The following is a 21,276-nucleotide window of genomic DNA, read 5'->3' on the forward strand; positions in this document are numbered from 1 at the left end:
AAGAGTTTCTTTCCTTTGGTTGGGTCAGTTATTCTCTCCCTCTGCATATCAGCCCATCTACTTTTTAAAGAAACTTGATCCTCCAACTATGCTCCTTCCCAGCATCATTTAAATATACTTTGATCACTCATTTCTTAAAAACACAAACAAAACACTTCCAATATGCCATTTTCATCACCCAGCTTCTGCCATGTCTCTCTCTTCCATTGCACTTCCAGGTTTCTTGAAAGAGTTGTCTACATTCAATGTCTCTGGTTCCTCACCTTCTGTTCACTTATAATGCCCTTGCCATCTGGATTCCACTTCCAGCCCTCTACTGAATCTATTTTGGTCAAGGTCCCCAATGACTCCCTCATTCCCTACTCCAGGGCGTGTTTTTCACCTCCTTACCATCTGTGTTTAATGCTATCACTTCTTACTTACTGAGAAGCCTGACCTGCACTCTGGTTTTCCTCCTGCCTCTCTGGCTTCTCAGTCTCCTTTGTGGGCTCCTCTACTCACTCTATAAAGCTCTCCTGGGCTGATCTCACTTCCATGTGTCTGTTGCCATCAGTGTGCCCACTGCCCTGGTTTGAAATCTGCTCCTCATCCTGCCTGATGCCTGGTGATCTGGCCTCTGATGACCCCTTTGTCCTTGTCTCTCAACACACTTCCCATTTCCCACAGTGTCCTAAGCCCAGAGGCCTTTCAGTTCCTTCCTGTTCCCACTGCCAGCAGTGCCCTTCCTCCTCCTCGGTACATCCTGCCTCCTTGTCATTCAGAGAAGCCTTCCCCAACCACCAGGCTAATTTACTCTACTGAAATCCTCTGCATAGTATTTCTTATTTGTTTCTTCATTAATGTGAAATTACCTTTCTCCTCTACCCTGTCCCTATTACAATGTAAACTTTATGAGCATCTTGTTCAAGGTAGCATGTAGAAAAGTGTTGAGAATGAAATTGCTCAATAAATATTTGTTGAGTCAATAATGATGATTCCCAAATCTGTAATTTACCCCAGTTCACATTTGTGAGTTTCTGATCCATGTGTCCAAGTGCCCACTAGTTATCTCCTCAGGGATGTCTACATGGCATTAGCAAAACTAAGCTGCTCACCTGCTCTCTCTCCCTCCACAAAATCTTCTGCTCTCTCTGCATTACCTGTCTTGGTGAATGGTGCCACTGTCCACAACCCAAGAGACCCAGACCTCAACTTTGACTTTTCACATCCCTCACTCCCTATCAGTTCTGCCCACAAATATCTCTTAACTGTCCGCTTCACTTCATCCCCACTGCTCTCTCAGTCCAGGCCACATCATTTCCCCCTTGCAGTTCCCCAACAACTTCCAGACTGGCCTTACTCTGTCCATTATATAGTCCAAGAGTTCTTTCAGAAGTCAGATATGATTCCTTCACCACTGCTCTGGTTACAGCTGGCTCATGGTGCCCATTATTAAAGGGTAAACTTCTTAACTTGTCATAGAAGTGCCTTCATTATCTGGACCCTGGTTACAGCTCCAGCTTTATTTTTCAACAAACTTCCTCTTGAACTATAAGTTCTTCCCTGAACAAGGAAGATTCTCTCTCACCAAAGAGAATTGACAAATGTGGATTCCAGTACCCTGAACACAGGTCCCACTACCCACACCGTGTCCATGCTACTTTGCCCAGCCAAGGTCTGCTTAGGTGAACTGTCCTACAGGAAGTCTTCCCTGACCTGTTAGACTGGGTGGATGTTTTTGTCATATGTTCCCACAAAACCCTGTGCCTACCTCTGCTCTAGGCTCTTTGAGCCTATGAATGTTTGTCATATAAGTGAATGAAAAGGTAGTCGAATGCCCAAGGCTTTACAACTCATTAGAGACAGCGCCAAGCTGAACTGGAATTTCAGGATTCCGATAGTCACTAGAAGTTTCTTGCCTTGCTGAAATACAGTGTTGGGGGTTTTTTGTTTTTAATACTACAGCCAGACAGGTTTGACGTCTGCCTCCTGTCCCACCATACACTCGCCATTTTTAGCCTAATTATTTGAGCCATTCCAGATTGCATTTGACTGGTTCTTCCCAGGCAAGCTGTCTGCTGGATTGAGACTTGTATTTATTTGGTATGATTTTATCACATTTAGTCACATTTGCCCTATAAAAATGGCAAAAGCCTTTACAAAGCTCACAGGATTGGCGAGGATTTTCTCTTCTCTTTGATTTTAAAATCATTTCCTCACCAGTTTAGCAGAGGGATGGGGTGAACAGTGACACTGCTTTAAAAAAGATAAAACTAGAAGGGCTGGAGGAGAGTCTTGCTTTAATGACAAGCTCCAAAATGACAGTTAAACCTTATTAAGGTTGAATGACCTTTTACAGAGTGCCTGAGTTTTCTAAATGAGCCACAGCCTTGAGTTCTGGTTAATTTTTATAACTTTTTTAATAGGACACATTAGTGCTGTTATAAACCTTGTTAATTAAGCAGTAATCTCAAATGCTTCCTCACAGAGGGAGTCATTCCCAGCAATTGCACGTGATTAATATCTAGAGTCTAACGAAAGACTTTTAATCAACCTGAGGAGCCGTTCAGTGCTGTTACCCCCAGGAAATGAAAATGATTGTAATTCTGTTGGGGCCCCTCTGAAAAGCCTTCCTCCATTTACACCTTTCTCTCTCTGCTTCTCCTATTAATACTAGGGCCTCTGTGGGCCGTCCCAGCCACTTTACTTCCTTCTTTTTCTCTCCTTTTCCTCTTTCCCCACTCTCATTACCTTGCAGAGAACTAAAGACTTAGAGCTGGAAGAAGCTTCTTACGTCATCTAGTTTGACTCCTACTTTCCAGATAGTGAGACTGAGACCCAGAGAGGAGCCATGACCAGCTAGAGGTTGAACAGCAGCTAGGTGCAGAGCTGGATTTGAATTCCTGAACTCTGAAACATCTCCCTTCAGAGGCTGACTGTCTCCCTCATTTGGTTCAGATTCTTGCAAATTCACTGTGTCTGCTTTCTCCTGCTCTAGCCAGAGGAGGAATGCCAAGTATCCCAGTCTTTTGAGGGAGATGAATATGGTTACAGTTTTAATAGATTGTAATCAGTGCTTTGAGAGAAAGAAACACACAGGCAAGTGTGAGCGCATAGAGGCTGAAGGCAGACTTAGGTCTTCTAACTCAACTGGGAGTGCCCAAGAAAGCCGGATCTGGAAGAATGAATAGGAGGACGCGGGCAGAGGAAGGGTGGAGCCAAGATATTTGGGCTAGAGATGAGCAAAGATACTGACTTATGGGATAGCCTTGAGTGGGTAGGGGACTGCAAGTGGTTCAGAGTGGCTGCAAAGTAAAGGGTAAAACAGGGTAAAGCAGAGCTGGGGTTGGAGGGAGGCAGTACCCCCCTACCCTATCTCATCTTGGTCCCTATGGAAAGACCAAGACTGGACATAGTGAGGATTAGTCGGGCTTGGGAGTGGTCAGGAAACAGTGTAGTCTTTTAAAAGACTTCTCCATGCAAAACCTTTCTCAGTGGGGGAGGAAAGGGTGCCTCAGAGAAAGAAAACATAGAGCACGTGCACCTGCATTGTGGATGTATCATGAGACAGCCTGGGTCCACTCCAGGAAGGGCTGAAACTGTGGAGAAGCAGCAGCTAGTAGCCTGCAGATTGTGCCTCATATTTACTATTTTTCATCGGTTGTTATGTGTTAGTGGAGCGGTTAGCACAAGTTAGCCTTTTTGCCCCTTTCTAATTCTGCATCTCTAAGGACACTACCCGATGTGGGCTAGCTTGGTAAAGACAGTATTTCATTTACTTTCCATAGCAATTCCTTAAGATTGGGATTGTCACTCCTGTTTTAAAGGTGAGGGAACTCAGGTTCAAAGAACTTGACGTCCTTGTCCGAGATTTATATATCCCAGTGGTACATTCCTCACCTCACTCCCAATTCTCTTATGTCCAGGATTTTTGTGTCTTCTCCAGTTTCTCCGAAAAAGCACTCATTCTTTCATTCATTTGTTCATTTGTTCATATAACATACATTTACTTAATCTTGCCCCTGTGGTAAGAACTGTGCTAGGCCTTGGGAAATAACAATTGTATATATATATAATAATTGTAAAAACTTCATAAAGGCATTGAATTCCTTATATTTCGAAATGGCTTTCAAACTATTTATTGCATCTGAGCCTTATAACAGCCTTAAGAAAAATACTCTATGGTTTGTTGTCCTCATTTATCAGGTAAGAAATCTGGGGTAATGATTTTCACAAGGTCCCCAGGCTAAGAAGTCGGACTCAGGCCAAGCCTTGCCTCAATCTCACTCTTTGCTTCAACACAGCAAATAGCATACTCTATAAAAGTGGCCATTCCCAGCTCCTTTGGTAATCACCACAATGAGACACCTCTTCACATCTGCTGTGTTGTCACAGTCTAAATAATGCGACAGTGCCAAGTGCTGCTGAAGACACGGGGCAACCAGAACTCATATACAGAATTGATAGAAGTGCCAGTCAGCACAGCCACTTCGGAAAATAGTTTACTAGGTTTCACCTGGTAGAGTTGAATATTCACATAGCCTGCCATTTAGTAATTCCATGCCTTACTTTATACTGGAGGATTTCCTGCTTGTGTACTCCAGAGGATATGTGCAAGGGTTTTCATAGCAGCATGGTTTGTATTTACAAAACAATGGAAGCAATTCAGGTATCCAGAGACAATCAGTTGGGTAAACAAATTGTGGTGTAGTCATACAATAGAACACTACTCAGCATGAAAATAAATGACCTACATATTTCAATATATAGCTCAAAATGGGGTAGATCTGCAGAGTTTAAAAAAAAAAAAAGCGAGTCAGAAGGATATTTAGAATATGAGTCCCTATGTAGAAAGGTTAAAAATTAGAAAGTCAACAATATTATATAAGGATATATGCATATGTGTTCATGTTAACATTAAAGGAAAGCAAAGGAATTGCTGACAAAATTCAGGAAAGTGGCTACTTCTGTTGAGGGAGAGAAAAGGATGGGATTGGGGTGGGGCATTTTGGACTTCAGAGGAACTGGTAATATCCCACTTGTTAAACTGAGTGGTGGGCATAAGAATGTTTTATCATTATTTTTAAACTATTAATTTGAAGTACATATGTACTCTTTTCTAAGTAGATTTTATGATGAAAATATACAAATAGCCATGTCAGATACATGAGTTGGTATCTGGAGAGTATGTCAAGAGGCACATTTTCCTTTCTCCCCCCTTAAAAGATTTTCACTTGAATTCACCATTAATCCTTAGCCTTCTTGTTTCTTCTTTCTAGAGTGTTTGTATGACAGAATAGCACAAGAAACTGTGGATGAAACTGAAATTGCACAGAGACTCTCCAAAGTCAACAAGTACATCTGTGAAAAAATCATGGATATCAATAAATCCTGTAAAAATGAAGAACGAAGGGAAGCAAAATACAATTTGCAATAAACTTTGAATTTTTCATAAAGCCTTTGCGTTTTCCTTGCGTGGCCTGTGATTTGCGGTTGATGGTGTCGTCCAAATCAGACCCCACCATTCATGGTAGTGAGTACATGGGCAGGGAGCGAGTAAGGTTCTGGGTCCGTGGCTCATTCTGACCTTGGACTTCCCACTCCAAAGAATACAGATGGATTTCCTGAGACTCAGGCAGCCTGACACACATGTCGTTTTGGGGATGGGGAAAGTGCTGTCCTTTTCTAAGAGGGATAAAGTGCCTCTGAGTTGCCTGTCACTCGGCTCAGAATTTGAACTGAAATTTTTACCATTCAAAAACTTGTATCTCCGTTTCTCTATTTTGTTCTATAATAAAGTTTCATTAATTCTTTGGTGTATTTATCTTTATTTATTTAAGACTATTAAGTGTCCAGAGAATGTGTCCAGTATGTGGAGCAGCCTGAAATGCCCTTCCTTTAGGGGCAGAACATTCAGGCTGAAGGGGAGAAAATTCATGAGGGAAGTGGTTGCTGTCAGATTACATTCTCGGACTTCAGAGGACAGATCTAGGACCAGTTGCTTTTCAAACTCAAGTTGATCTGAGGTTCCACTTCCCTGATAATTGGAATGAATCATTCTTTGTAAAGGTGAATATGGGAGGTAATGTTAGATGTAGTGCAGGGTTACATTCAGGAAGTGGGGGCAATGTTACCTGGTGCGGGTTGGTTCATCTTATCTTGTACCTCAAATGATCTTGCAAGTTAGATAACTTTTATCTCATTCTTGATTCATTTACTGAATCTCTAAGGTGCGCACATTCTGGTAAACCACATTCGAGCTTCCTGTTGACTTACATTTTCATTTCCAAGTCTGTGAAGCAGAGTATTGTGTATTGAAAGTGCAAGTGCTTTGAGCCCACATCCCTGGGTTCTGAGCCTGGATCCCTTGCTTACTTCAGTCTTAGCTTAACCTCTCTGTTTTAGATTTTTAGTCGATAAAAAAAAAATAATACCTACCTTGCAGAGTTGTGTTAAGGATTAGAGAGAACATGTTTATAAAGTGCTCAATGAATGTTGGCGATCACTATTACCTTCATATCTGATTAGTGGCTTTTAAACCCTTGGTTTGAAAACTAGCCTCCTGGTTCTCTACTGTTTTTCCATTAATAATTGTCTGTAACCAAAATGAAGTTCAGGGTCACTGACGCCTGCTACTTGGGGAACTTTTATTTTAGTAAATACATAATCCTTTGTAATGAGATATATTATATTCTTGCTATTGGAATGTATAGATGTGAATTCTCTTCCATGGTATTTTCCTTGTTCTTCTACAAATTATCAGTGTGATCTTGGACCAATTACTTAACTTTGGAGAGTGTCAGTCCTTATCAGTATAATGAGGAAAATAATGCCTATATCACAGGCTGTATGGATATTATTATTATTATAGTTATCATTATTATTACTATACAACAGGACTTTTCTAAGTGATTTAGTCTAACTCATTTAATGAGGTAAGTGAAATTCATGGCACTTAGTAGGTGTTCAATAAATTCTTATTTTAATGGCTTGGGTCATTCTTGAGCTTATCTAACTTTTCTCCCTAAGCACAGTGAATATATAAACACTCAGAAGCTCTGTAATTCCTTTTAAAGACTAATACAATAGGTACTTGTATTTTAGGTGCTTTTTTATGAGGAGGGATAGTCATGGAAATATACATAATAAAAATATTTTGATGTATGTGAAAGTGCTTTGTGTGATATACGATGCATATATTAGCAACAGAACAGTGTTGGGAAGGATTGTGGGTTCTGGGTTCAAATGTTCATGTTCTCCCTTTCAGGCAGGTCATTTGACTTCTCTGGACCTCGTTTTCCTCTAAGTTAGGATATAATCATCCTAACTCAGGGTTGTTGGGTAGAGTAATCTGGATAATATCTAGGAAGCTATAAATTACAAAGACCCACCCAAATCAGTTTTTATTATTCTTAGCAAAAAAGGCAGAATAAAATCAGAAGTGGATATGACCAGGAATTACACAAGAGGTTAATTCTCATGGGGAATAATTAGAGGTTTCAGACACTAGTTAGGCTGAGATGTTTTTTGAGCCCATATTGTGTGCCAGGTGTCGTATCATTCTTATATGAGGGCAAGGCCATCACTCTCATATCCATTGTACAAATGGGGTAATGGGCTTAAAAAAGATTGAATCACTTCTTGTCCATGGTCCTGTGAGTTTTCAGCAGTCAAGCTGGATCAGAATCCTGGTTTGGGCAAAGTCTGCCCTTTTACCTCTTCCCTGAAAGATGAGTGGAAAAATGCGGTCTGGGCTGAGGGACTAGCAATGTAATTTTAGGGTATATTTAGAGGCGACCCAACCAAGAAAATAATTGTCTCGTTAAATTCAGACCATTTGGATGGATAGTGAATCATAGAATTATTAATAAGGATTTGTAGTTTTAGTACATTCAAATTCATATACAAAACTCAAATTCATTTTACATAATAGAAGTTTGCCCAATCTTGAAATTTTGCTGAGGTGCTTAAAATACAGATTCCTAGCTTTAGCTTGGGGACCCTCATTCAGTAAATCTAGGACAGTGCTGGGAATCTGTATTTTAAACACAAGTGCCCCCAGAAGATCCTTAGAATCAAACACTTTTGAAAAGTACCAGTCTAGAAGTTATTAGAAGGCCTACTTAAATGAAGAAATAAGAGGATTTCCTAAGTAAAAAATCAGATAGTCCCTCTAAAGTGCCTGAGGATATTTTAAATTGAGATTAAATTTCTTCTTAAATAGCTGAAGATCTGCCCAAAAACCTTGGTTAGAGCTTTTCTTATGCTCATCAAATGCTATTTAGTTGGACACGATGCAAAAAGTGAATTTCAGACTAAGCACCAATTATTTTTACCTCCCTTTTACACTTAGATTCTTTCTTTTGATCCCTGTAACAGACCAGTGAGTCTTGTGGGACAGGTATCTGAATCAGCAGAGCCTGAACTGATAAAGTTTGTTCACTGTCTTCAGAAGCCCTGGCAACAACTTCTCTTTTACCAGATGAAACAGAGATGTGGATTGGCTTTACTTCCCAGCTGAGGAAAGCTTGTCGGTGACTGTTCTGTGCCTGAATTTCTTGTATGTGTTTCTAAATTATCACTTTAGTTTTCAAATTATAAAGTAATAAAAATTATTTTACACAATTTTTTTGGAAAAACACTCCAAATTCCACTGCTGTGAGCATTGTGATGTGTTTCTTCTAGTTTCTTTTCAAGGATATTTGTGCCCATTTTGGCATAGGATCATATGTGATCCTAGCATATAATCAGGCTTGTATCCTTCCCTTTTCATTTAGCCTTATTCCCTGTTACTACATGAAATCAAAACCATCAATTCTAATATCCACCAAGTGAATGGACATCAAGCTGTAACTTAATAAACCATCTGTTCAGCTGCCCCAGACCCTTTCAGTGAGACTAATCCACAGGTTGGCCAGTTCATTCAAAGCCTTCCTCAAGCATGGGTTTTCAGGTGAGCTTGAGCTCAGGAGGTAGATGCAAGCCAGTTTAGTTTCCAACTCTAGTACTTTTTATCTCATTTGAGGCAAGTTACTTCATCTTTCTTAGCGTATTTGTTCATCTGCAAAATGGAGGAAATAGTATCTAGTTATGGGGTTATTAGGAGGACTGAGAATGTAATTAAGGTATCCTGCCAAGAGTGGATAAATGTCAATTGGTGTTAATGTCGGGATTCCTTTTCCTTTTCTTCCCCTCCCCTGTCCTCCCACACCCATTCAGTCTTCACCTGAGTGTGTCCTATCCTGTCTCTAACCTGCCCTGAATCCGTAGGCAGTGACCTGGCTTTCATGCCTGCCGTTGGGCCTGGAGACTTCTTGTGCCTTTCACAGAGTGCTTGTACTTGGTCCCGGGGGCTTGCCCAGTGCTTGCTGACTAGGTTCATGGTGGGCTTCCACCTCTCCTTGTTGACTTCAGTCCCCACCCACTGCCACCCAGCTGACCCGTATGCTCTTTCTTGGACATTTAGATTGTTTATAAGTAAAATTCAGATGAAAAATTTTGTGCATACAGTTTTTTCCACCTTGATATTTTCTATTGTTTTCTTAGAGTGGTTTAGCATGGGTCAAAAAGAATGCCATTTTTTAAATTCTTTTTTATATTTTTATTGATAAATCTTATCATACAAACATTCCATGCACAGTGTACAATCAATAGCTCACACTATTATCACATAGTTGTGTATTCATCACCATGATCATTTTTTAGAACATTTGCATCATTCCAGAAAAAAAAGAAAAAGAAAAAACTCATACGTACCCTATCCCTTACCCCTCCCTCTCATTGACCACTAGTATGTCTATCTACCCAATTTATTTTAACCTTTGTTCCCTGTTATTTGTTCATTTTTATCCATATTTTTTACTCATTTGTCCATACCCTAGATAAAAGGAGCATCAGACACAAGATTTTCACAATCACACAGTCACATTACATTTTCATCATTCTTGATACCTCTTATCACAAGTGTAAAAATGAGATTGCTCTTTCATATCAGCCCTTACCAACAATGAATGTGACTATTTTTTAAATTATTTTGAAAACTTAATAGGTGAAAAATAATATCTTCTTATATATTCTTTGATTATTGCCAAGATTGTGCATTTCTCCAGAATTTGGTTTCTTGTTCACAGAACAGAAAAATTTCTTTAACTGTTTTAAGCATTTCCAACCAAGCCCATTTGATTCCCTGTTTCTTCTTCTCATGAACCAATCCATATATTTACCCTGGGCATATAATGTTTGCTTTTATATATCTGCAAATATACATATCGACAGATATTTTCATCACTTCATTTGAAGGATTGACCCATTTCTGCCAAGCAGCTTCATAGACTCATAGAATCAAAGGGTTAGAAGTGAACTTGAGGTCCTTGGCTCAGATTTCCCCACCACTGAAAGCAGACCATGCTTGAATACCTCCAGATTTGGAGAATTCATCCTCGTACCCAGAGTCCATCCAATTATTGCTATTACTAAAATGTTCTTCTGGTGAACTAAAAATCCACTTCTTAAAACTTCTAAAGTGCCTCAATTTCTCCCCTCTCATGCAACACAGAATACCTCTGCTGATAGCCCTTTACAGATTGAAAATGGCCACCATGTCTCTTTACCAGCTAAATAAATAGCTCAAATTTTGCTCCACCTTTTCTTATTTGAGGGAAGCTGACTGGAAAGGGTGGAATTTCTGTATTTAGCCCTGCCTTCAAATCCTGACCCTATTTAGTATGTGACTTTAAACAAGTTTTTAACCTCTCTTAGCTTCAGTTTTCTCTTTTCGTATATATATGTGTATATATGCTGTATGGCAGAAGTCACATTTCATTCTTTTTCCATGTGAGTATCCCATTATTGCAGCATCATTTGTTGAATTTCTGTTGTTGTTTGCTTTTCTTGTTTGTTTGTTTGTTTTTGTAAAGTGAATGGGCCAGGAACGTCGCCTCTTAATCCTGGATGGCATACATCAATGTCACCGAATGCTAAATTGACATCTTTAGTGATGGCATTATAGAATTGGCCCAGATTGAGCTAAATAGTCAAATACTCCCCTGCCCCCCTTTTGGGCTAACATACTATTTGTCTTTTTAGTTCAGTGAGTCACAGGAGAAAAAAAACATAGATTTTAGAGCACCAGAAACTTACAACCAAGTTCAAATCCTTGTTTCATTCCTTATTAGATTATAGGAACTTGGATGAGTTCCTTAACATCCCAGCCCATCACCTTGTCTATTGTGTGGTTGTTAGGATAATCGTAATGGTCTGCCACTGTGCTACTGACCCGCAGTCTCCAGGTCAATTGTCTGGACCAATTCAGACTGGGGAGTCACACGAGAAGTCTTACTCCAAACCCTGTGCTCTTTCCACCATGCCAGATCACATTCTTTCCCCACATCTGATCTAGTACCTAAGTAATTGGGCAATTCACTATACCCATTTCATTATTAATTGGGGAGGTGGGGGTGGAGAGATTTGGTATTCAAGTCTCACCACCATCTGTGTTAGAAGTTCCCCAATAAGTAACTAGGAAATTCATTCAGTCATTTGGCAAATCTATACTGAGTGCCTACTGTGTGTCAACCACTGTTTTAAGTGCTGAGACATATCAGTGAAGACCACAAGGATCCTTCCACATGGAGCTTAAACTCTAGTGGGGATGGGGTGGGAAGGAAGATAAAGAGTAAACAATAAATAAAAAAAATTACAGAGGAAGATGCTCCATGCTAGATTGCCTTCTTTTCACTGACATGTCCTTTCATCCATGTGACAGTATCTGGGAAGTTCATCCTGGGCTTACTGACCTCTGTAAGGCCTCCGTGTCTTCCTCTGTAGCAGACTACCAATAACACCTCAGCTGAGGGTTTGCACTGAGAAGTCAGTGAAATCCCAAACGACAGCTGTGACCAGCAGCGCGGTCCAGGATAGATCCTGTCATTTTGCTGGTGCCTTTTCTCTGGTCCCAGGCAGGGTCCACTCCCAACCCCACACCCACAGCTACTGGCACTGCCTCTCTCTTCCCTTCCCAGTATTAACATTTAAAGAACTAGTTTTATTTAATGAAGGGTTGTCTACCATGTAGACATTTGGTGCTAACTCTGTCTTTTCCAGCTGACCTGCCAGCCTGCACTTTTGGGCAGCCACAGGGTGAGCGGCCTGGGCCTGGCAGACAAGATGCTCAGCAAATGCTTGTTGAATGAATGACATGGCTTTATTATCACATTGACTAATAATATAAAGAACTTTCATACCTATTATCCCATGTGATTCTTTACAGTAGTTCTATGGTGTGTCTTTATGTTGTAGATTAGGAAATTGAAGCTAAAGAGAGAGGTAATGTGAATTTCCTGAGTCACATAGTAATTAGGTGAAACTGAAACTCAGGTCTCCTCAGGCAAAATCCAATGCTATTTTCTCTGTATCAGTGGTTCCTAAACTTTAGTCTGCTTCAAAATCACCCAGAGAGCCTGTTAAAACACAAATTGTGGGCTCCCTCCCCAGAGTTTCTGATTCAGCCTGTCTGAGGTAGGGCTGAGAATCTGCATTTCTAGTTAAGTTCCCAGGTGATACTGGCTGATGCTGCTGGCCCTAAGGTCATACTTTGAGAACACTGCTCTATATGCATGCTGCTTTTCCATATTGTAATTACGATGTGCTATATGATTGCATCTCAGTGATCTCAAACTAACGGGCCATGACCAGCAGACAACCACCCACCCTCTCAAAGCAAAAGTTGATAGTAAGAGGGCAGAAGACTGGACAAAATGGAGGAGTCTCAAAGCCACTCTCAGGTCTGCTGCCAAATTACTATGTGACTTTGGAGGTGAAACCCTCTGCTTTGGGACTCACTTTGCCTTGTGTAAGATGGGATTGCTTTCCCAGCTTTGCCTGCTTCCCAGCAATAGTGGTAGACAGGATGAAGAGGGAGTCTTTCAAGAAAAGTTTAAAATCCCAGGAATATGGTAAAATACCCGTTTCAGTCATTTGCTGTGCCTGGAACAGCCTCACAGGTATCTAGGATATGATAGAATTTCAAGGAGGCGTTCCAGATCCCACCTCCTCCCTCTACTTCAATACTCACCCCAACAAACTATGACCAGAACTGCTAAGTACCTATCTTGAGCAGTCTATTTTCTCTCTGTGTTCCTCTAGAATCTAAATAATTCATAAATTTGTATCAAAATTACATTCACCACCCACTTTAGCCTCTTGGTTTCTGTTTTTTTTTTTTTTCACTGCTATATCCCCAGCACCTAGCGTGTATACTCATTGAAAAATTACTGTTTGCATGGATGACAGAAGTCAAAAACCAATTAGGAGGCTGTGGCCACAATCAGAGCCTGGATTACAGCAGGGCTCTGAGGATGGAGGGAGAGAAATGGAGCAGAGATGAACCCTGGGGTCGCTGTGGCTCAGTCCCTGGTGAGCTCAGCCAGCCCAGCCATTAGCCCTGGCTAGAGACAGGCCACCTGTTCGGGTCTTCCTGAACAGGCCAGTGCTATTATTCTATTGTTGGGAGGGTGGTAATAAATGCCTCGGGCTTGGGCCACCCCACACAGATTGTTCACTGGTAGGAATATTGGCAAGGGACCCTCTTCACCCCTGGAATGGGCATGTGAAATTTACCCAAAACGCTTGTGAACCCAGATTTTCAACAGTTACCCACAGCATGGTCCTTGGTTCCTCACCATTAATTTCAGCAATTCTTATTCATCTCATCACGACGTATAGCCCTGCCCAGAACTTAAAAGAGATAGGATTTCCATGGTGGGATCATTTCTGGAGGTTTCTGTGTAGGAACTGCAGTTATCACAGGGATTGTAGGGGTCTATTCACAATATACTCCCACCCTCACATAAACTTACTCTACTTTCCCCTATGAGAAAACAGTAACTCCACTGAAATGATTTTCTGCAAATCAACAATTTACCATAGTTACAAATTACCTTGTGCCATCCTGTAGGCAGTACTGGAGTGAGGACCAGCCTCATGCTTCAAATGTTCACACCAGTTCTGGTTACCTCTCCCAGGGCTCTTTCTGTCCCCCCTACCTTCAGCTCTGGGCCTGCCCAACTTGAGGCCTTAGCTTGTTCATGGCCCTCTCCTGGGTCATTATGTGTGGAAAGCTTTGCCCTCCCCAGACTTGAAGGCTCCGCTCAAATATCATTTCTTCCACAAGCCTTTTCCAGCTCTTCTCAAAAGTGCCCCCTTCTGGACAACCAAAGCAATAGACTGAGCCCTCAATCTTGGGGTTTGCTCATATAACCCTGCAAAAGATAAGCTAAGCCTACTTAAAATTAGGCCTAGGAGTCACCCCCAGAGAACCTCTTTTGTTGCTCAGATGTGGCCTCTCTCTATAAACCAAGATGACAAGCAAACTCACTGCCCTTCCCTTCTCTGTGTGGGACATGACTCCCAGGGGTGTGGACCTTCCTGGCAAATTGGGACAGAAATCCTAGAATGAGCTGAGACTCAGCATCAAGGGATTGAGTAAACCTTCTCCACCAAAAGGGGGAAGAGAGAAATGAGACAAAATAAAGTGTCAATGACTGAGAGATTCCAAACAGAGTCAAGAGGTTATCCTGGAGGTTATTCTTATGCATTAAATAGATATCACCTTTGTTGTGAAGGTGTAACAGAGAGGCTGGAGGGAACTGCCTGAAAATGTGGAGTTGTGTTCCAGTAGCCATGTTTCTTAAAGATGATTGTATAATGATATAGCTTTTGCAATGTGACTGTGTGAATGTGAAAACCTTGTGTCTGATGCTTCTTTTATCTACCTTACGGACAGATGAGTAAAACATATGGATTAAAAATAAGTAAATAATAGGGGGAACAAATGTTAAAATAAATTTAGTAGATTGAAATGCTGGTGATCGGTGAGGGGTAGGGGCAGGAGGCATACCTGCAATCTTTGTTCTTTATGTACAATTTTTTTTCTTTTTTCTTTTTATTTCTTTTTCTGGATTGATGCAAATGCTCTGAGAAGTGATTATGGTGATGAATATACAACTATGTGATGATATTGTGAGTTATTGATTATATACCAAGAATGGAATGATCATATGGTAAGAATGTTTGTGTTTGCATGTTGTTATGTTTAAAAAAATTTCCGAAATTTAAAAAAAAAGTGCCCCCTCCCTTCTATAATTTTCCAATTCTTTCCTATCCCAACTTTCCCTGTATCTTAATACTCAGCGCATTGTATTGCAGTATCTACTTAATTGTTTCTTTTTTTCCTGGGCTGTCAGCAAATTGAAGGTGGGAGCTGTGCTAATCCAATTCAGAGAATTACCTCGCAATGTAATTCTTGCAAGAATTACCTTCTCTGAATCCCTACTGTGTGGTGGGTATAGGATATATAGAATATATTTTAAATTAATATCTGCTGAGCACTTACTATGTACTAGAAACTTTATTATTTTATTTAATTTTCACACAACCCTATGAAACAGATATTACCAACTGCATTTCACAGAGAAGGAAACTGGTTTAAAGAGGTTAAGTAGCAAACCAGGAGGAGTCAGGACTGGAATCCACGCCCATATGAGTCCGGTGCCTGGGGTCTTAACGACAAGCTGTCTGCTCCCTTAGATCTCTTGATGTTGACACAAGCTCTTTCTTCTACCTGAACCGCCCCCTGCCTCTTCTGCTCAATGACCTATTTTCCCTCCATTTCCCAAAAAGTCTTCATTGCTCTCCCCACCCCCAGCCTGGATGAGGGTCCCTCCCCCTCCTCCGCAGCACCCTCGATGACCTCTGTTAGTCTTATCAGGCTGTCTTGTGATTGTGCCACCATCTTCCTAATGGATTGTGACCCCCTCAGGGGTCGGGGCCACCTTGTGGTCATCTCTGAGTCCCTCGGGCCCAGCACAGGGTCTGGTTTAGGCGAAAGTGGCCTCTTCCTTGATTCCTGGGTCCTGATGATCAAAGGCTGCAGGAAGTCTGAGGCCAAAGCAGTTCTTTCTGCGTGGGGGTTTAAGGACTTGAGAAGACGAAGGCCCTTAACTCCGGTGCCAGGAGACCTCCCTGGTTGTGTTCTTGCAGGTTGAAGTCTGGCAGGCCCTCAGCAGGTCAAGAAAGAGGAAAGAATTTGGCAGTGGTAAAGTTTGAGGGCTCTGACCTCCTGCTGCCTGGTCTGACTCTGGGTTCTACAACTTCCCAGCTCTGTGATCTTGGACAAGTCACTTAATTGAGTCTCCGTTTTCTCCTCTGTAAAATGAGTATCTCAGGTTTGCTGGGCTCGTTAAATCAATATCTATAGAGCACAGAGAACTGTACCTGAAACACAGCACTATGTAGATGTTAATCGTTGTTATTGTGGTTAAAGGCCAAGGAAGAGGAAGAGAGTATGATATGATCAGGAACAGGGAAGATATGTTGCAGCCTGAAGGTGAGGTTCATATTGAGAGACGAGCCCAAGAGGTGAATGGGACCAGATCATGTAAGGCCTTTGACCTGGACACTGGACTCTAAAGACCAAAGTGAGACTTTATGTCTTAGAAAGATCATGCTTACATTGGGGTGGTGGGTGGTTTGAAGGGAAAAAGAGAGGAGTAGAGATGACTGGAATATCCCAGGTGACAGATGATGAGGGACAAATGCCCCATGCCCTTCCCCCTTTGGTTCTGGCATTGCCAGCTGGGGACCAAGCCATGAGGACATAAGGCAATGGTCCAGATGGGGCATGCCTAGGGTAGCTGTTTCTGGAGCAGAATCTCCACCTGCAGCTCCCATGCTCTGGACCTCTTCTGTGCAGGCTCTTTTGGAACTCAGCCTGTGGAGGGGCATCAGACACAAAAGCCATTGTTGTGTCTAGAAAGGGAATGAACCATGTCCAGAGGATAGAGTACAGGGTTGTGCCTTTGCTGTGCATGTGCATTTCCTGAGCCACTCCCTTGATGCTGTGGAACTAGCATGGGCTTTGGACTGAGAGTGCAGGTTTGAACCTTTTTCCACTGCTTTTCAGTAGTATGACAGTAACCAAGTTACTCAACCTGGTGGATCCTCAGAATTATCATCTATGCAACAAGAAAAACGGTATCCACGTTTTTGGGCTATTGTGTAAAGTGACATGCATGTGGTAGGCATGGAGTAGGTGCCCACTAATAGGTACCACCCTCCCTTCAGAGTGAGAGAAGTAGAGAGCATTTTGCACTTGGACCCCACCTGTGTAGAACTTTGGCTTCTTTTCTTTGTGTCGCTTCCTCTTCTCTGGGTCTCAGTTTCCTCAGTTTTAATACATGTACCACCCAGTCCCTGCTCCACCAACCTTGGTGAATGGGCACGGCCCTGATAGGGTGGTCCAGGCTGGGTATGGAAGCATAAAGCACTCCAGGTGGACAGGGAGGTAGATTCTTGCAGCCCTCCTCCTGCTCCATCCTTCTCTGTCCCCCCACCCACCCACCCACAATAAGGGAGCGGATTCCTCCTCTGATACATTCTTCTACAAAACTGCTGGCAAGCCCCTGGCCCTGGATACAAAAATGAAAGCTACTATTGAGCGATTGGCCCTAGTTTGTGGAAGGAGGAAGGCTGGAGTTCTTCTTTCCAATGGCTCTTTAATTATTTTCATTTTGCTGACCCATGATCTTTTCTGCTCTGGAGAGCTCCAGGAGATGGTTACAAGCCATTAAAGCAAAAGCCTCAATGGCTCCAGTCTCTTATGGGAGGAGGGGCTGGAGTTAACACTTTGCAGCCTAGCCTGTTGCCACCTTCCACAGCATCCCAGGGGGGCAGGTGGGTCACTGTAGGATGGGACTGCCCTTCAGGGAGCCTGCCCCAAGGCCAAATAGACCCACTGAGAATTCCTCCAGTATTACCCAACCAAAGGCACAGATGGAACAAAGCCCCCCATAAGATTTGGAGGTGGGTTGAGCTGCCCTGGGCTTTAAATTTTGCCTACAAGACTGATAAAGGCTTGGCTTCTTTTCTTTCTTTCTTTTGTTCTGTCATTGTTGTTGTTGTTAAAAGTGAGCATTTAATCCAGACTCCCTCATTGGAGTGAGAAGGGCAGCCGACAGGAGCAGCCCACACCTTCTCCATGCCCTTTCCCAAACATGAAATCATTCAATCAGCTTCCGTTCATCTCTACTGTATGTCTGGATCTACACTAGAGATGTCATACATTTAATCATTGCAACATGAATATTTGGGAGTTGGCATTACTGTTTTTATTTCTTCTGATGAAGGTACTGAAGCCCAGAGAGGTCCGATTATTTACCCAAAATTACATAGCTAATGAGCGAGAGAGGTAAGATTTAAATCCAGGTCCTCCTGAGACCAAGTCTGTGTTCTTTCCATCACAGCCTATTGCGCTTTAGTCCATCACCACTGACTGGGAGTTCGCTGGGTTTTTTTACTACCTGAAGAAGTCAGAAAAGTGTTCCTTTGTCACCTGGCTTGGATTCTAGCCATGTTAAAGTTTCTCCTTGAATCATCCTTCTGTGGGAAGCAATGTGGAATGGTAGAAAGACTGGAAGCAAATTTCTAAAATTAGAATAATCATGTGTGTGGATGAATATAGTTTCTTCATAGGATGAAACAGCATACAGCATAAAATGAACCAGAGCTACATATAGCAATATAAATAAATCTCAAAACATGTCAGAGCGAAAAAAACAAGTGATGGAGTGAAATTTAGAGTCTGAGAGTGTATATGTAAAATTTAAAGCTTGCAAAAAAAACACTGTAAGTTGTTTATGGACATATATATGTGCAAAATATACAATCTTTGGCAGGAAGGATATATCCCAACTTTGGGAGAGCCCTTGTTGACGGTGGGATGGGAAAGAGTGCAGAAGAGGTTTCTGCAATGTTTTCACTCTTTTAAACAAACAAAAAAAGATCTGAAGAAAGAAAGCAGAAAGCGAAAGTTTCCGAGGGTGATGGTTAACAGCGCACTAAGTGGGCAGTGAGGTCACAGCCCTTTCCTGCATTGCACATCTCTGCTCTTCTGTATTCTTGAAATACAGACCAGTGTGCAGTGTGGCCGCAGGCAAAGTCATGTGAGGGTTAGAGTTAACCCCTCTCTTGCAGGTTCTTCAGATTATTAGGTCAGGGAAAGTACTTTTTAAACAATGAAATATTGTAGGAATGTAAATTATGCCATGCATGTCTGTGCCCTTTTCCTGTCTGTCCTCCTGACCAGTCTGCAACTCTTTGAGGGCAAGGACAGTTTCTAATTCACCTCTTGACCAAGTACTGGGTCTTGGGAAATGTTGCTGACTCTGGACTGGGAACTCTGGTTCTAATAGAACTTGCCATCAGCACCTTCTCCCTAACCCTTCAGCTCCCCCATGGCCTGACCCACCACCTTTGCTCCCAAAGATAGTTTGGATTAAGGGGAAACAGCTTATCCTAGATCCCCACAGCTGCAGACACGTGAAATTGATTGCTCAGCATAGTATCAGGTGCTTAAAGAGTAGGGTCCAGAAAATGCCTATTCTTTGGGACCTTCAGGCATAAAGAATAAAGCAGTAATAAGAGCCCATTCCTCCCAGTCTCTCATGCTGGTCCCGATGGGAAGTACACCCCTGAGCAGAGCATTCCCATGGGGTGGATGGGGCTCTTGACAAATGCAATTTAAGTGACTCAGTTCAAACAACTTCCCTGAATCGAGTCCCTGCAAAGGCATGGTAGGGTAGGAAAAGCATCACAGGGGCAGGTAGGGGCTCAGGGCTTTCTCGGGTTAGGAAGATGTGTCTGCCTTCTTCACCACCACATTCAGAGCACCTAGAACATCAAAAGCTTGTGGGCACATAAATGAATGCATTGCAGTGTCCTGCCTTGTGCCCAGCATGGAGTACTTCCTTCCCCTGCCAGCTCCACCCCCTGCTCCCATCATCAGAGGCTGGCTTGTGCCTTGTGGACCATTTCCCCCCAAATTGAGATACCAGAAGCAGGGATGACTTCTTGGTAGCTTGTTTACTTGGCTTGTTTATTCTTAATATTCACAATTGATCCTAATTATTTGCAGATTCCATATTTGAGAATTTGCCTACTCACTCAAATTTATTTGTACTCCCAAAATCAAGACTTGGCTTTCACATCCAATTGCGGACATGTGCAGGGCAGCAAAAAATTTGAGTTGACGTATGAGCTTCTTCACAGCTGAGGTCCAACAAGGAAACCCTCTGTTTCAATTCTCATACTGTAAACACGTGTCCTTTTTGTGGTGCATTTAGTGACCTGTTCTTCACAGTTCTGTGCTTCTTGTTGATAGTTTCATTGTTCAAAATGACCCCCCAGAATGAGGTGCTGAAGTGCTATCTAGCATTCCTAAGTACAAAAAACTGTAATGTGCCATACAGAGAAAATAACGTGTTAAGTAAGCTTTATTCAGCATGAGTTGTAGAGTCATTGGCTATGAGCTCAATTTAAGGAATCAAGGATATATATTAAATAAAAGTGTCTTGAAATAGAAACATACATAAAACAAGATTATGTATAGATCAATTGACAAAATGTTGTAACCAGAGGCTTGCTGGAACCTAATCCTGTATTTCTCCTAGGAACAGTGGTTCATTATTTGCTAACTCAGTGTTCAGGCAATTTTATAGGCCAACACTACTGCAAATTATGATAATGGACTCTATTTATTATTGTCCTGCTCATAACTTGAGCATCAACTATGGCTGTCTGTAATTCAAACCACTACTAATAACAACAGCACCAAACATTAAATGAGCATTTATTATGTTATGTCTTAAACCAGGAACTGGTTTAAGAACCTTGTGGGTATTAACTGTGAAATAGCCCCATGAGTCAGGTTCTATTTCCATTTTACAGATGATGAAAACCAGGGCACAGAGTGCTTAAGCAACTTTACCCAAGTCACACAGCTAGTGAGCTGTAGAGACAGGATTTGAACCTATAGATTCTTCTGTAGCCCCATGAAATGGCTATAATCACATCCATAATGAAAATGAGGGTGCTGAGGCTGGTGGGCAGAGTCAGAATTCAAATCCAAGTATGTTTGACTCTAAAACATGAGCACTTCCTTGTGGACCAAAGTGTCTTCATGAGCTGTGAAGGCAAAGCTGCCACTGGAGAAACAACGTAAGGCAAATAGATGCCATTTTCTCCCTCATCATTCAGTCAGTGTGTGGCTGAGGCAGGGACTTGAGTGGGATAATCACGTTTCAGAGCCAACCAGAGTAGTTGCTGCTTGAAGCCTCCTTTGTATTTTGAATATGTAGCCTCTAATTAGACTTTGCTTTAATTGCAAGATTTCCATACGCTCCGTGACTGCTTTGCACTCTGTCTGGGGATAAACACGTCCATCAAGTGAGAAGCAAATTGTGG

General features: G+C 42.0%; 1 protein-coding gene across 15 annotated transcripts in view; it reads left to right on the top strand.

Annotated features, from left to right (window-relative positions):
* The window catches only part of LOC143674264 (BEN domain-containing protein 5), a 1,810,590-nt gene that overhangs the window by 1,547,797 nt on the left and 241,517 nt on the right, over nucleotides 1-21,276 (top strand). For 12 of the 15 annotated variants that reach the window (XM_077149717.1, XM_077149716.1, XM_077149721.1 and 9 more), the window contains one exon: nucleotides 5,259-5,746. The exons of the other annotated variants lie outside the window; for them this stretch is intronic. In XM_077149717.1, coding sequence (XP_077005832.1) covers nucleotides 5,259-5,416 — 158 coding nt within the window. In that variant the 3' untranslated portion in view covers nucleotides 5,417-5,746. Of the gene's footprint in view, nucleotides 1-5,258; nucleotides 5,747-21,276 lie in introns of those variants that run through there. 15 annotated transcript variants of the gene reach the window in all.

The sequence above is a fragment of the Tamandua tetradactyla genome, chromosome 2 (assembly GCF_023851605.1).
Source record: "Tamandua tetradactyla isolate mTamTet1 chromosome 2, mTamTet1.pri, whole genome shotgun sequence".
NCBI lineage: Eukaryota > Metazoa > Chordata > Mammalia > Pilosa > Myrmecophagidae > Tamandua > Tamandua tetradactyla.